The sequence below is a fragment of the Lithobates pipiens genome, unplaced genomic scaffold, assembly GCF_037356315.1.
Source record: "Lithobates pipiens isolate NorthernLeopardFrog02 unplaced genomic scaffold, aLitPip1_a1.2 Scaffold_10, whole genome shotgun sequence".
Taxonomy (NCBI): domain Eukaryota; kingdom Metazoa; phylum Chordata; class Amphibia; order Anura; family Ranidae; genus Lithobates; species Lithobates pipiens.
Genome location: NW_027507686.1, coordinates 32,584,068 through 32,600,826, shown reverse-complemented (window position 1 = coordinate 32,600,826; position 16,759 = coordinate 32,584,068). Strand labels below are relative to the sequence as shown.

The window sequence follows — 16,759 nt, the reverse complement described above, 5'->3', positions numbered from 1 at the left end:
GAGATCTGGTGAGTGTGGAGACCATTGAAGTAGAGACCTCATTGTCCAGTGGTGAGATGATTTGAGCTTTGTGACATGGGGCATTATCCTGCTGGAAGGAGCCATCAGAAGATGGGGACACTGTAGTCATAAAGGAATGGACATTGTCAGCAACAATACTCAGGGAGGGCGTGGGGTTTAAATGATGCTCAATGGGTACTAAGGGGCCCAAAGTGTGCAAAGAAAATATCCCCCACATCATTACCCCACCACCAGCCTGAACTGTTGATACAAAGCAGGATGGATCCATGCTTTCATGTTTACGCAAAATTCTGACCCGACCATCTGAACATCGCAGCTGAAATCGAGACTCATCAGACCAGGCAAAGTTTTTTCCAATCTTCTATTGTCCAATTTTGGTGATCCTGTGCGAATTGTAGCCTCAGTTTCCTGTTCTTAGCTGAGAAGAGTGGCACCCGGTGTGGCCTTCTGCTGCTGTAGCCCATCTGCTTTAACGTTTGATGTATCGTGTGTTCAGAAACGGTACTCTGCATACCTTGGTTGTAACAAGTGGTTATTTGAGTTACTGTTGCCTTTCTATCATCTAGAGCCAGTCTGCCCATTCTCCTCTGACCTCAACAAGGCATTTTCCTCCACATAACTGCCGCTCACTGGATATTTTTACTTTTTCCCACTATTTTCTATAAACATGAGAGATGGTTGTGTGTGAAAATTCCAGTGGTTTTTGAAATACTCAGACCAGCCCGCCTGACATCAACAATCATGCCACATTCAAAGTCACTTACATGCCCTTTCTTCCCCATTCTGATGCTCGGTGTGAACTTCAGCCAGTCGTCTTAACTACATCTAGATGCCTAAATACATTGAGTTTCTGCCATGTGATTGGCTGATTAGCAATTTGTGTTACCAAGCAGTTGAAGAGGTGTACCTAATAAAGTAGATAAAATTGGGATTTCCCTGCGCTATCATATACAAATCTCACTAAATACTAGGGGTGGGTTGCAGCAGAACACAGACAGAGGTAAAAACCCTACGGGCCGGTTCACACTGCGGGCGATGCGAGGCGACACGACTTGCCTCGCCGCGATCTGACAAGTCGCCCCCGTTCTGTACAATGGAACCGTTCTGAGAGGAGCGACTCGAGTCGCTCCGACTCAGAAAAAAGGTTCCTGTACTACTTCTGGGCGACCTCGGGGCGACTTGCATTGACTTCTATACAGAAGTCATTTGCAAATCGCCGCTGAGGTCGCGGCAGGTCGCGGCGAGGCAAGTCGGTGTCGCCTCGCATCGCCCGCAGTGTGAACCGGCCCTACCACTGAAAAATGTGTGACAAAAATCAAATAAGTGATGTTGCGCTCCCTTAAAATACATAAACGACTCTCAACTGCATACAAAATTGCATACAAAGTTGCATATACCAATACTATAAATCCAACTATCGTGCCAGACCGTAGTCCGTAAATAAAGTGTCAGATGCTGAAAATTAAACTAAACATACAATGTAAAAGTGTCCAAGTGCTTGATAGAAATCACATTAAATCTAAAGTGCCTAATAATTACATACACAGTTACATATGACTGCACAGTAATGTGAACTCATCTATCGTGATCAGGAGTAGTCCATAAATAAAGTGTCAAGTGCTGCAAATTATACTTAAAATATAAAACATTTTCACAATAACAGAGTGTCCAGTGTCTCTAAAAATCGCATACACCAGTGGGAATATGTCATGCACACAAACTTATTCCTCACAAAAACGCTGCAAACTGTATTGATAATAACATAAACGTGAATCACACAGTGCAATTAAAATATATAAACTAAAGAAAAGGAAAACAACAGTCTCTTAGGGCCGGTTCACACAGCGGGCGATGCGAGGCGACACGACTCGCCTCGCCTCGCTCCCGCAAGTCGCCCCCGTTCTGTACAATGGAACCGTTCTGAGAGGAGTGACTCGAGTCGCTCCGACTCAGAAAAAAGGTTCCTGTACTACTTCTGGGCGACTTCGGGGGCGACTTGCATTGACTTCTATACAGAAGTCCTCTGCAAGTCGCCGCTGAGGTCGCCGCAGGTCGCGGCGAGGCAAGTCGGAGACGCCTCGCCGCGCCTGCAGTGTGAACCGGCCCTTAAACAGCATATAAAGTGCCACATGCTTCGTACAGTGCTTCTCCAGGTACAAGGTGCCAAATAAACCAGTGTGTACACACACATCAAATGAAATGGCCCCTTACCTTACTGCTGTAAGGCAAACAGCAGAAAACAGGGATCTCAGGCTATCCAGGTGGTGTACCCCTACTTCCTGGCTTATGGATATTGTCCCCACATCAGTTATTACAAATGGCAGGATTGACAATCTTCATTTGTTTTCTTCTTAGAGCAAAACCTTTGACCCATGTCACACTTTATAATTGCACGCACTCGTGGATTGACGACAAAGTACGGTACCTAAAAATCTCAATAGGCGACGCTTTAATTTTTTTTTACGGTTACCAGGTTAACGTTGCAGGGGAGGTCTAGTGCTAGAATTATTGCTCTCGCTCTGACGATCACGGCGATACCTCACATGTGTGATTTGAACACCGTTTACATATGCGGGCGCGACTTCCGTATGCGTTTTCTTTGCTTCGCAAGCTCGCGGGGACGGCAGGCGCTTTAAACATTTTTATTTTTTTTTTTTATTTATTTGAAAATGAATAAATTGTTTTTAAAAAAAATAAAAATAAAAATTTGATCACTTTTATTGCTGTCACAAGGAATGTAAACATCCCTTGTGACAGTAATATGTGGTGACAGGTACTCTTTATGGAGGGATGGGGGGTCTAAAAGACCCCCCACCCCTCCTTTACACTTCAATGTATTCAGATCGCTGAAAACGGCGATTCTGAATACCGTATATCTTTTTAAAACCGGCGCCATTGGCAGCCGAGTAAACGGGAAGTGACATCATGACGTCGCTTCCGTGTTTACTATTAGGAGGCTGGAATGAAGCCGATTACGGCTTCGTTCCAGTCCCTCCCCAGCAGCCGGAGGCGTCGGAAAGGGGAATCGGTAACAGCGGCGGGAGGGGGGGACGAGCGGCTTTTAGCCACTTTGGTTGTTATGGCTGGAAAGCCAATCACCCGCTGAAAAAAACGGTACCGGGATGATGCCTGCAGGTGCGGGCATCATCCCGGTATACCCCCGGAAGCTGAGTACGCACATCTGCGTACGCTCGGCGGGAAGGGGTTAAACACAATCCAGGCTAAGAAACCTTTTGAAATTTAATCACCATCAGGATGTGATTCCGAAACCCCCCCCCCCCATTAACCCCTCCCCCCACATCATTCATCCCGACTTCCACATCATTCACCCCGCATTCTGCACCAGCCAGCCTCCCCCTTCCCTTCCCCTTCCTACCTCCCTGTCCACCATCATCCAATCCATCCCTTGGTGTCTGCCGACCTCCAGCCGCACTTTTGCCACGCCGCGGAGGAGGGGTTGGTACCACCATACACTCTGGTCCAGCACCCTCCACTGCCTTCACTACACTAGGAGAAACAATAGGTTCAGACACAGACTTGACAACCACACTTTCTAACACTGACTGGGGAACCACAGACTGGGCGGACACTGACACCACAGAGGGCACAAAAGACACAGATTCTGATGGGTCAGAGACACTAGGATCCCCTGGTACAACCTCTGCCAACCCAGACTCTTCTCTATCCAGACAGAAGAATTCCTCCACCAACTATGGCTTATTGTGTAAAGCCTCAGGACTTTATTTTTTGCTAAAGTTTTTACTTATGAGATTTCTGATTGGGGTTTGTGTGTCCTTCCTGCAGGTGGTGTCGGAGGTCTCCGGCTGTGACGTGTCCTCGGTGGTGGAGTGCCTAAAGCTGAAGTCGGAGAAGGAGATCTTGTTTGCCACTGAAAAACTGGTACGTCATATTCAATGACAGGCTCAGAGCTGCGTGGCGTATCTTGTGTCCCATTTTATTTCAGCGTTGTTCTTTCTCCTTTGCTGGGGTTGTTTTTGAGTTTTTTAAACTCCAGGACTCCTGGTAAAGAAACAACACACAAATGTATTTTTCCCCTTCTCCTTTAGGGGGCTTTCACATCGAGCTGTAGGCGGTAAAGCGGCGCTATTTTTAGCGAAGCTTTACCGCCATTTTAGTGGCGCTATTCGGCCGCTAGTGGGCAGTTGTAACCCCCCGCTAGTGGGCGAAAAGGGGTTAAATCCACACGCAAAACGCAGCCGGAGCGACGTTTTTCCGGCGGTATCGCAGCGCTGCCCCATTGATTTCAATGGGGAGCAGCGGTGGAGGAGCTGTGAGTTCACCGCTTCTTCGCCACTCCAAAGAAGTTGCTGGCAGGACTTTTTGTGAGGTCCTGCCAGCGCACCGCTCCAGTGTGAAAGCCCTTGGGCTTTCACACCAAAGTGAATGGAGCCACTTTTTTCAGGCGCTATACAGTCGCTATTTTTAGCGCTGTCACGCTTCAAAAGCGCTGACAGTGTGAAAGGGGTCTTATAGTGTGTTTTTCTGTTAATTCATTTTTTTTCATGTTATAAATCATGTAACAGGACAATATATTGAATAATATAACAAAAAACAAAACAAAACACAGTCTCTTTAAAGATAATAAAATACAGCTAGAAAAGTGAAAAAAAATAAAACTTTCTCTAGGAATAAAAAAAAAAAAAAAAAATATTTTAAAAGCTTTTTTAGGACTAAAGTATAAATAGCAAATTTTACACTTTTAACACTGAGGGCATGTGTGTTGCTCTCTCTTTAAAATGTTCAAAGAATTTTTTGGACTTGTATTGCCTAAAAAAAACTCAAACAATGAAAAAATAAATAAACAGAACAAAAGCAAAAAGCTACGCTTTTTTTTTTAACTTTTATTACTATTGCTTAACCACTTGCAGACCGTCCGGCCTACAATGTACTGTTTAGGGCACATGCATGTACGCCCCTCACAGCGGGAATCTGTCAGCAAGTCCCAGCCAATGATTCATGACCAGGACCTGCTGATTAGCTGTGTCCAATCACAGCCCACAGCGCTGGGTTGATTGTAACTTTCTTTTTTTTACAATTTATTTTTACATACTATCATCAGACTAGTTTAATGTAGTTTAATGTGTCACCATAATAACACTGTACTACTGTGGGGGGGGGGGGGGGGGGTGATTAGGGATTTTTTTCTTTTTTTTACACTGTGGTTGCTTATAACAGTGATGACCACTGTTATAAGCAATCCTTTTACTATCATGAATGGCTTTCATTCATCACAGCTTGCTTACTATTAAAGTGGAGTTCCACCCCCCCCCCCCCGCCCCCCCCCAAAAAAGTAATTAATGTGCATGAAATAAATAAAAAAAAACATTTGGAGAATTTTTTTATTTTAGGCTGCTTTCACACTGCAGCGGGAGCGGCGTCGGCGGTAAAGTGCCGCTATTTTTAGCGGCGCTTTACCGTCGATTTAGCGGCGGTGTGCGGGCGCTAGCGGGGTGGTTTTAACCCCCGCTAGCGGCCGCAAAGGGGTTAAACCCGCCCGCGGTATTGCCGTGGTGTCCCATTGATTTCAATGGCTAGGAGCGGTATAGGAGCGGTGAATACACCGCTCCTTCACCGCTGCAAAGATGCGGCTAGCAGGACTTTTTTCACCGTCCTGCCAGCGCATCGCTCCAGTGTGAAAGCCCTCCAGCTTTCACACTGGAGTTAAAGGGGCCGGTTTTTTTCAGGCGTTACACAGGCGCTATTTTTAGCGCTGTAACGCCTGAATACCGCCCCAGTGTGAAAGCAGCCTAACTTACCTTTTTATCCCTGTTGCTATGTGGTCCCTCAAAATCTGTCTCCTTCATCTCCTAGGCTCCTGACGTCACATGCTCCTGGGAAATGTGTATTATCATTTCCCAGGAGGCAGTGGGCAGCGCCGAGGGCTAGGTTGCCATACCCTGTTTCCCCTAAAATAAGACCTAGCGTGATTGTCGGTGTTGGCTGCAATATAAGCCCTACCACCCAAATAAGCCCTACTCTGTTTCCTCAAAAATAAGCCCTACCCTGAAAAGAAGACCTACAAGGACTTTAACTAGGGCTTATTTGGGGGGGTAGGGCTTTTATTGCAGCTATCACCGACAATCACACTAGGTCTTATTTTAGGGGAAACAGGGTAACAATGGGGTGTGCACGTCCGACGACGACGCCCGTTGTCATGGCAACCTGTATACTTTACCGCACCGCTACAGAGCATTACTGCGCATGCGCGAGAACGAGCGGTGCATGCTGGTCGCTCAGCTGCACCTTATCCTGTAAATTAGTGCTTGTGGGCTTCACATGCCCACAAGCAATATGGAAAATGCCAGCAAGGCAGAATAAAAGTTATATTAGTATGGGAAATCGGAAATCGAGCGGCGATCTATATGAATCACGAGTAATATAACTAAGAATATTAAAAAAAGATATTCATGGGAAAAAAGTAAAAAAATAAACTGTGTGGAACTCCACTTTAACTATCACACAAAACGCTACTATGAATTGCCTTGTACCATGTGATAGCTGTGGAACAATCACAGCACCACAATAGTAAGCAAGCTGATAAAAGCCATTCATGACAATGTGCTTACATAACATGATGTGATCCCTATGATTGGTTATAATGATCCCATGCCGCTCACAGCAGCTGGGTACCGAGCACCATGATCCACTGTATCCATCAGATGGTGGCGCACTAGTGTGCATGTGCCAAGTGATGTACCCGCATGTCGCTTAGCCTGTAGCTGCTGCCCACCTGCAGTAAATGTACTATGGGTGGGCGGCTAGTGGTTAAATAATAGGTCCAGTGCACCAAGTGATGGCATGCTATATACAGTGCCTTGAAAAAGTATTCATACCCCCTTTTTTTTCCCCACATTTTGTCATGTTACAACTAAAAACTTAAATGTATTTTATTGGGATTTTATGTGATAGACCAACACAAAATTGCACATAATTGTGAAGAGGAAGGAAAATGATAAATGGTTTTCAATTTTTTTTTTTTTTACAAATAAATATGTGAAAAGTGTGGCGTGCATTTGTATTCACCCCCTTTACTCTGATACCCCTAACTAAAATATAGTGGAACCAATTGCCTTCAGAAGTCACCTAATTAGTAGTAAATAGAGTCCCCTGTGTGTAATTTATTCTCAGTATAAATACAGCTGTTATATGAAGCCCTCTGAGGTTTGTTAGAGAACCTTTGTGAACAAACAGCATCATGAAGGCCAAGAAACACACTAGACAGGTCAGGGATAAAGTTGTGGAGACGTTTAAAGCAGGGTTAGGTTATAAAAAAAATATCTCAAGCTTTGAACATCTCACAGAGCTCTGTTCAATCCATCATCCGCAAATGGAAAGAGTTGTCACAACTGCAAACCTACCAAGACATGGCCGTCCACCTATAACATGACAAAATGTGGAAAATTTCAAGGGGTATGAATACTTTCTCTTTTCTTTCTATGAATACTTTCTCAAGGCACTGTAAGCTTCTGATTTATTGCCGGTATCTGCATTTGCTTGTGTGTCCTTCTCGCTGGTCTCGCAGTGTGTTTCCGCACAGGTGAAATGAGAGGAGAATTTTTCCCAAATTGTGGCAAATGTAAAACTGCCAATTTCACAGCAAAGTCAAGTTTTCCCAAATCTCAGACAGTGACAGATGATTTCTCGGGGGAAGTTGATGGATGGTGCTGGATCCTGGAGGTTTCTGTATTCTATATTCTTGTTTTCATCCAAAATGATGGCGGGGTGTATATATAGGGGATCTGAATATTGGCTTGGTGGGTTCTACACATTGTGGAGCTTCCATGGTCACCTTGGGTGGTGAGAAGGATGAATGAACATAGAAGTGAAGTGTCACACCGAGATAATGAATAAACCAACGCGTTTCAGGGGATGTGACTCCGCCCCTTCATCTGCACAGTATCCATCGCCTCTTTCTCTTTCTTTAGGGATTCCTGCCATTGCCGATCTGCGTGGACGGTGTCTTCCTTCCTAAACCGGTGGAGGAGATCCTGGCCAACAAGGAGAGCAACCGAGTCCCCCTCCTCCTGGGTGTCTGTAACCATGAATTCGGATGGATGCTGCCCCAGGTAATGTCATCCATATCCCATCCCCCGCCAACCATCACCCAACAGGGACCTCTCATTCACAAGGTCCTAGAGAAAGTGAGAACAATGTCACAGAGGCTTCCACAAGACAAGAATTGTGTGTTTAAGGCTCCATTCACACTTGTGGGACTGGAAATTGAGCAACTTTGATGCAACTTTACATTCTCTGGCACTCAAGTCGCATCAAAGTGGTGTAGGAACCCTTTCAATCATAGATCCAAACAGATACCATTAAAAACAATGGGCTGAGACTTGTCATGCAACTTTATGCGTCCAAAGTTACACAACAAGTACTACAGCAGTTCTTCCAATATGTATTCTGTTGGGCCTCATACACATTGGTGGCAGTGTTTACCCCACTGAAAAGTGCTCCACGTGAGATCACTTTTCAGAGGCAGTTTAATGGCAATACTACCACCTACACAAGTGTTTTTTTTTTGTTTTTTTTTTAGATCTATTGCTAATCAAAATAGTGATGGATCTTAGTGTGAACCAGTGTCGTCACTAGGGGGTGGCTTTTGGGGCTATAGCCCCAAGTCTCTGCAGGGGTCCTCAAGGGGAGGGGAGGCTCTCTGGGAACCCTCATGTAAGTGGGAGGCTCTCTGGGGACCTTAATGTAAGGGGTGCTCTCTGGGAACCCCGATGTAAGTGAGGGGGCTGTCTGGGACCCTGATTTAAGGGGGAGGCTCTCTGGGGACCCTGATGTAAGTGGGAGAGGCTCTCTGGGGACTCTGATATAAGGGGGGCTCTCTGGGGATAGATAGATATATATATATATATATATATATATATATATATATATATATATATATATATATATATACACACGTATATTACACGTATATTACTGTATATGACATTTGTATGCCCGCCCAAGCGTATGACTTTCTTTACTACGCTGCTATGGGCTCTCGCCCCAGATCTTTTGCAGACCTAGCAACGCCCCTGGTGTGAACCATCAAAGTCACTTGAACTCCTTTATCATTTCGCTCCTTCGACTCTGATTCCCATTGCAGATACCTTTGGCGGAGATCCTTGTTTCATGTGAACCACCTCACCAGAGCCAATGTGTCAAATTATTACTGTATCTTCTCTTCATTGCTTTTAACAATTAAGTGCTAAAATCTCAGCTCCTCTGGGATGTGTCCTTCTGAACAATAAAAACCTGGCAGAGGCTCTGGCCAATAAAAAAAAAAAAGCAGCTGGACTTTACACCTTAATGTTCTGAAAGGACCCCCCCCCCCCCCTATCCTCATCTGCACTCAATGAGTAATCATTCCCGATCTATGTTCGATTCCAAGCAATTCACAATGAGCAGACAGTGAATTTACAATAATCATCAGCTCCACCTAGTGGCCATAGTGCCATATTTCTCTGTTTCCCTCTGGATGAAAAACATTTGACCTGGAGAGACAAGAACCTAATAACATTCGAGTTTGCCCCTTCACACAGAATTCATCTACATGCATTTTCACAGGACAAATAGCGCTGCAAATTTTTTCTATAAATCCACCCTAAAATGTATACAAGTTTATTCTACAACCCCCCCCAGGTTCTTCATGGAGGGGATTAATATCTTAATATCACATGATATTTGAGTGTGACTATTTATGTATTCACTTTTGTGGCAGATTTTCAATCTGACGGAAATAACAGAAGGAATGAATAGGGAGCTGGTACAGCGGGCGCTCCATAAACTTCCCATGCTGGTGAGTTACAGCGGGTTCATAAAAGTTTATAAAAACAAAACTCTAATTAATTCTATAACGTTTTTTAAAATGTTATTTCGTTTATGTTTCCAATTTTTTTATTTGATTTAATTTATTTTTAATTCTTAATTTTTTTTCTTTATGTATTTTTAATTTGTTTCTTAATTGAATGTATTTATTTGACACATACACTGTATTACCAAAAGTATTGGGACGCCTACCTTTACACAGACATGAACTTTAAAGGTACTGTAAACCTTCATGTTTTCTCACCTTAATGCATCATATATATATATATATCTATAGATATATCTATAGATATATATATATATATATATATATATATATATATCTATAGATAGATATATATATATATTATTTATTAAAAAGTTCTGTTATGTGACCATGCATCTCTTCTTTCTGATGGTGGGGTTACAGGACACTGTGCAGACACACACTGTACCTGATTTCTATAGTCTGAAAGAGCAGAAAGTATGTTCAAGAGGCAGGCTTTGATTGGGAGGGGATGTGTGCAAGAAGCAGGCTGTTATTGGGAGGGGGTCTGTGTTAGAGAAAGGCAGTTATTGGTCAGAGGGTGTGATTGGTCAGAAGGTGTGTTCAAAGGGCAGGCTGTGATTGGGAGGGGGTGCGTGCTAGAGACAGACTGTTATTGGTCCAAGGGTGTGTTCAAAATGCAGGCTGTGATTGGTCAGAGGGTTGTGTTCAAGAGGCTGGCTGTGATTAGGAGGGGATATGTGCCAGAGGCAGGCTGTGATTGGTTGGGGGTTTGGCAGCTGAATAAACTACCCAATATAAGCATGCCGGGTGTCTGCACACCAATGATGCCTGAATGTAGTTGCAGTCATCATTCAGATATTCCCACTGAAAGTCCAGGACATCATATGACATCCTTGGACGGGAAGTGGTTAAACAGGTCCATCAACTGACGATATTTCCATTCAGCCATTGATACTTTCCCCAATATCTGAACCAAATCTACCAATGGAAGCAACTTCCCCCGTGGGGCCACGCCAGCACAGTTTCCCTTCCCATCCGTTCCTCAACGATCTAAACTCCCTTTCTTTTCCCCTGGAGGAAACCAGGGAAATCCTTCCAATGGTATCATGGGGGATATTGGGGGAGCAAACATTCCCGTACTGTTCATTCTGTCCCAGATACATAATGTTGTCTTTGTCAATGTTGATACATGTTCCGACAACCCCCTATAGGAAGCCGGAATCCAAGGAGCTCCAGGCAAGTTCCTACCTGCTAGTGTTTTCTCCAGGGGCAACCAGAGTTTCCTAGCAGAGTCGTGGCACCAATTCATAATACCAATCAGGGCCACGGCTCTGTAATAAGACACTGTATCTGGAAGTCCCACCCCACCTTCCCGTTTTTGGTCTCCTCAAAATCTCATATGCCAACCTAGGATGTTTATCTCCCCACACAAAGGTCATAACAGCCCTTCTTATTTGCTTAAAGAATATCTGTGGGAGTGTTATGGGTATGGTATGTAAAACATAAATGAGCCTGGGAATTACACTCATTTTAAGAGCATTTATCCAGCCAAACCACGTCAAAGTGTGGCTTCTTCACTTCTGCAGATAGTATATATACCACCAATTACCACCGATCCTGGCCACTCAGGTCAGGGACAAGGGTGTCATCTTTGACTCTAGGGTGAACCTGCGCCCTCAGGTAAATCAGGTGGTGAGTTTATGACATTTATACCTCAGACTCCTAAGGTCGACTTTTCGCTATATCGCAGACTCTGATAAGATCGCCGTGGTCAATGCCATTATCAGCAGTCGACTGGACTATGCAATGCCCTGTACCTGGGTTTGCCTGCTTGTACCATCTACAAGCTCCAGTTGATTCAGAATGCCGCCGCAAGGTTACTGACCGGTGTTGGTCGTCGTGACCACATCACTCCATCTCTTAGAGCCCTGCATTGGCTGCCCGTGAAAGAACAGGTTCTGTTCAAACCCCAATGTCTTGTCCTTAAGGCACTGCATGGATGTGGCCCAGAGTGCCTGGAGGAAAAATTGATCAAGTATGTGCCTACCCGATCCTTGAGATCGGCGAACTTGGCCATATTGAAGGTTCAAAAATTCAAAAAGAAAACATGCGGAGGGAGAACGAGTGATGTACGAGGAGCTGAATTTTGGAACTCCTTGTCTCTGGAACTGAGACTCTGGAATGACTTTATGAAATTCTGAAAGAAATTGAAAAGCGTACTTCTTGTAGAAGCTTTTGGAGTCACCTAATTTTAATGGGGTGTGATGGACAGACCCCCAGGCTTTTATTCTGTATGTTGGTTCTCCTAAGGTCTTTTAGTGTCAATGTCTTCTGTTTTGTGCATCGAGGCCTTTGGTTAAGACTCCGTAGGTTAAGCATTTTAATAAATAAATATAAATAATTTAGATCATATACACGCTTTACATCTGAAGACTTACTGCAGCTTCTAATGCACATTGTGAGGGTTACAGTTTGATATCCTCCTTTCTATGACATCACTGCGCTGATTATAAGATATTGCTATAATTTGTAGGGATTGAGCTCTGCTGTGCTCCCTTCTGTCCTGGATGAATACCTCTCTGATGTCAGCCATCCGTTTTCATTCCGTGACCGTTTCCTGGATATCTGTGGAGATGTTCTGTTCATTGTTCCTGCACGCAGAGTCGCCAACTATCACCGCGGTATGAAGGGGGTGGATGGGCTGAATTGGTTCAAATTACTCTTCTTGGATCTTTATATTCTGGTGCTGATTATCGGACTGGAATACACATGACCAGCCAGGAACATCCTCATGGATCTTTCCATCACAGAATCTAAATAAAAACACCCCATGACCCCCCCAAACACAAACGCCACTTATAAACCACATAAATAGCTACTTGTCTGTAGATTATAAGGCCTCTATATATAAAAAAAACTGCTCTGCGAATGCCTCAAACATTCACACAACTGTCACATATTGTGTCTAATGTGTATTTTCTATAATCATCAGCTCCATCTAGTGGTCATAATGAAGTATTTTGCTGATTGAGGTATTTAAGAAAAAATGCTGCATTATGGCCACTAGATGGAGCTGATGATTATATATAAAAAAAAGAAATTGAGACATTGGCACAGCACATTTTTATTTTTGGTTTCCCAGTCTGATAGAACAGCCGACATTCCAAATCCCATTCCTGTAGCCCAAAGGCCAGTGAGCAGCAGAGGAGTGTCTGGGTGTGTTCAGGGCCACATGAGCCATTGTAGATTGTGTGATCTGAGCCAAGGCTGGACCCACCCAAACAGAGTGATAATAATGAGAAGAGAAGATGAGGACTGGAGGTGTTGCAGGTTCAGTGCAAGAACTTCTACAGTTCCCATTTTAATGAAGTTCACAATGTGATATGCAAACTGAAATTGGTGTGTCACTAAAATTCTATTGACACTCCCAGCAGCTCACATAGTGCAGTGTGAACTGCCTTGCAAGCAGTGGTAATTTTGGCAGAAATTTTGCATTTCATTTTAGTCTTAGGACTAAAATGGCATTTTAGTTTTAGTCCTATTTTAGTCTTCTGCAATTGTTTTAGTTTTAGTCATATTTAGTAGACTAAATTTTCAGTGCCTTTTAGTCGACTAAAATCATTTTAGTTGTCTAAAATCGAATGGGTGCAGTTAAATTGTAATGCATTATTTAAACATTTCTCTACAATTTCCAAACTCGTTCTTTACTGCTGGAGTGAAAAATCGAATAGGTTATTATTTATGGTATTCAGATATGATGAACATGCACTACAGACCAGAGTTCATTTTGACGTCAAATTTCATTTTAGTTTTAGTCCCATTTTAGTTATTTGACTAAAATGCCATTTTAGTTTTAGTCGCATTTTAGTCATCTCAATTGTTTTAGTTTTAGTCGTATTTTAGTAGACTAAAATGGTATTAAGTTAGTCGACTAAAATGTTTTAGTCCACAAAATTAACACTACTTGCGAGTCAGGTGTGATGCGGGAACCCGCAGTGGATTTGCAGTGTTCCCACATCGCACCAATGTTAACCAATGTTAACCAGGACTCAAACCCCAATCAGTGCTATGAGACAGAGAAGGTTTTTTTTTTTTCGACTTACCAGATTAGCAGCTGTGAAAATATTATATGATCGTATGTATCATTAATAATCACCTGAGATATGTATATGTAAGTAATTTTACTGTGACTTTGCTTATACTGAGATGATGTCATCAGACTGCTGCAAGTAGGAGGTAGCATTTCCTCAGTCTCCCCTCCCCCACGATCAGACTGCTGCAGGTAGGAGGTAGCATTTCCTCAGTCTCCACTCCCCCTATGATCAGACAGCAACAGCAGCCCCTCACCTTGTGCTACAAAGGTACATTATAGAGCTTCATGGTTCTGGATAAAATGAAAATCTCAATTTTTTTGCTTGGAATAAAGATCACGATTCTCGCGTAACATCATCTTTCACATTATACAAAAAAAATGGGCTAACTTTACTGTTTAATTTTTATTTTATTTTTATTCATTGAAGTGTATTTTTTTCCCCCAAAAAATTGCATTTGAAAGACCACTGCGCAAATACAGTGGGACATAAAATATTGCAACAACCACCATTTTATTCTCTTGCAGTCTCAGACATTTGGGACCACAGCCAAGAATGGCACAGGCACCAGGATTTACACCAATGATCAATCTCTAAATAGGCATCTCAGACCAGGGAGTAGATGGTGACCCTGGATGATGCCTGAGCAAAGATGGTACTGTCCTTCTGGAGGGAAAAGCAGATGGAGGCTTTGTCAGGGGGGGGGGGGGGGGGGTACCGTGATCTCTGTAAGAAGTAATAAATATGTAGAAGGGCTTTATTGGCACATTACTCAGCATGTTGCCTTTGGGGAGTATTTACTAAAACGGGTGCAGCTGTGTATGGTAGCCAATCAGCTTCTAACTTCTGCTTGTTCGATAAAGGTTTGGCAATAAAACCTGGAATCTGATTGGGTTATGCAGACCTGCACCAGATTTTGCACTCTCCAGTTGTAGTACATAACCCCCTTTATAGATGATGACAGCTCCACTTTAGGCCGGACTGACCTCTTTGTGACTCTCCATCTCTTATTGAACAGACGCCGGACTTCCTGTCTATTTCTATGAATACCAGCACCGCCCGTCCCTGTTTGATGGAGTCCGGCCGGACTTTGTGAAGGCGGATCACGTGGATGAGATTGTCTACGTGTTTGGAGGTCCCTTCCTGAGAGACGGTGTTCTCTTTGCAGGTAAATACAGCTCACTATGCCGCCGTTAAGGCACACAGGAACAGAGCTGAGGCTGTCAATCACAGGCTGTGTGCTGGAGCTCCCTCCCCTCCCTGTCACTAGTTTTCTTTTGGTGTCAGGAAAACATGTCAGAAGTGACTCATGCAGATAGCAAGAGAATGAAGCAGACGACAGAAATGATACTTAGTGCTCTGGATTGAGACAAAAACACACTATAGAGGAATATGCTTTGTTCATGTTTCATGTCTGAGGTTTACAACCACATTAAGCTCTGCCTGGGCTGCTGGTTGGATGTAAACCTTCAATTAACAAAGCCCTTCATTTTTATTTCATGTAATCCCCAATTTACCTTTTTATCCTAACAGTGTATTCGAGTATCTGTGATCAGACCTGCACTCAGGCAGGCACCAATACAGCCTCTGGGGGGGCCTTACAGCCTGACACTGAGCTGACATGACCTGTTCTGGCAGGGAGAGAATACTAGCGGATAATAAAAAAAATTTAAAAAAATCAGTAATTCCTGAAAGCTAAGATTGCATTATATTAACAATTCAATAGCGGAGAGTCCGATTATTACAAATGTATATAAATGCCTTATATAAATAAAAAACAGATAACTAAAATAAACAAACAGATAACTCTAAATCAAATAGATAAATAAATGAATAAGTAGATAACTAAATTAAAAAAATAAACAGATAACCAAATACATTGCATAAATAAACAGATAAGTAAACTAATTAGATAACTAAATAAATGGATAACTAAATTAATTAAATAAATGAATAAATAGATACCCGAATAAATAAATAAATAAACAGATAACAAAATAAAAAAAATAAAAAACACATAACTAAATGAATTTGATACCTAAATAAATGGATAACTAGATTATGGTAATTCAATAAACAAATAAAAAGATAACAAAATAAAATAAACAGATAACTAAATAAATATTTCAAAGATGATGATTATATGGGTGTACCATACGAGGATGAGTATTGTCCTATTTGAATACGTAGATAAGAGGTTTAGCTTTATGTAAAAGGTGGTGTATAATGCATTGATTCCCTGTGAGCTTTACTCTGATGATCTTGTGTATTGGCTTTGCTCTGGAACATGTATGTATTATTTCTAATGCTCAATAAACCCTTTTTTGCTTGAGGGAAAAAAAAAATTAAAATTAAAAATAAAAAGATAACAATAAATTAATCACTAAATTAAATAAATAGATAAATAAACAGATGACAAAATAAATAAACAGATAACTACGTTTCTTGGATAACTAAATAAATTGATAACTAAATGAATTAAATAAACACATAAATAAACAAACAAACAGATAAGTAACAAAATAAATAAACAGATAAATAAATTAAGTAAATAAATAAATAAAGGCTCACTGGCGATTGATGTACTTTGATGTATGAGTGTATTTCAAGCCCTAATCTTGTTTTCCCCTCTATAATTTACAAAATAATGGTTTACATTTCTAATATTCCCGACAACAGTTAATGAACCTTATAGAACATTACCGGGTGAGGAACTTTCTTTTTCCCTCCCCTTCCCCCACTGGGCTCATTTAAGCCACCCTTCAACCTTCTGAGCTGCACACTTACCTAGATCGGGCACAAAGTCCAGCCGTGT

General features: G+C 42.4%; 1 protein-coding gene across 1 annotated transcript in view; it reads left to right on the top strand.

Moving 5' to 3' along the window:
- Positions 1-16,759, top strand: part of LOC143929287 (fatty acyl-CoA hydrolase precursor, medium chain-like) — a 31,374-nt gene that overhangs the window by 12,398 nt on the left and 2,217 nt on the right. Inside the window, exons 7-11 of the mRNA XM_077453408.1 lie at positions 3,826-3,921; positions 7,968-8,108; positions 9,758-9,835; positions 12,387-12,534; positions 14,963-15,112. Coding sequence (XP_077309534.1) covers positions 3,826-3,921; positions 7,968-8,108; positions 9,758-9,835; positions 12,387-12,534; positions 14,963-15,112 — 613 coding nt within the window. The remainder of the gene's footprint in view (positions 1-3,825; positions 3,922-7,967; positions 8,109-9,757; positions 9,836-12,386; positions 12,535-14,962; positions 15,113-16,759) is intronic.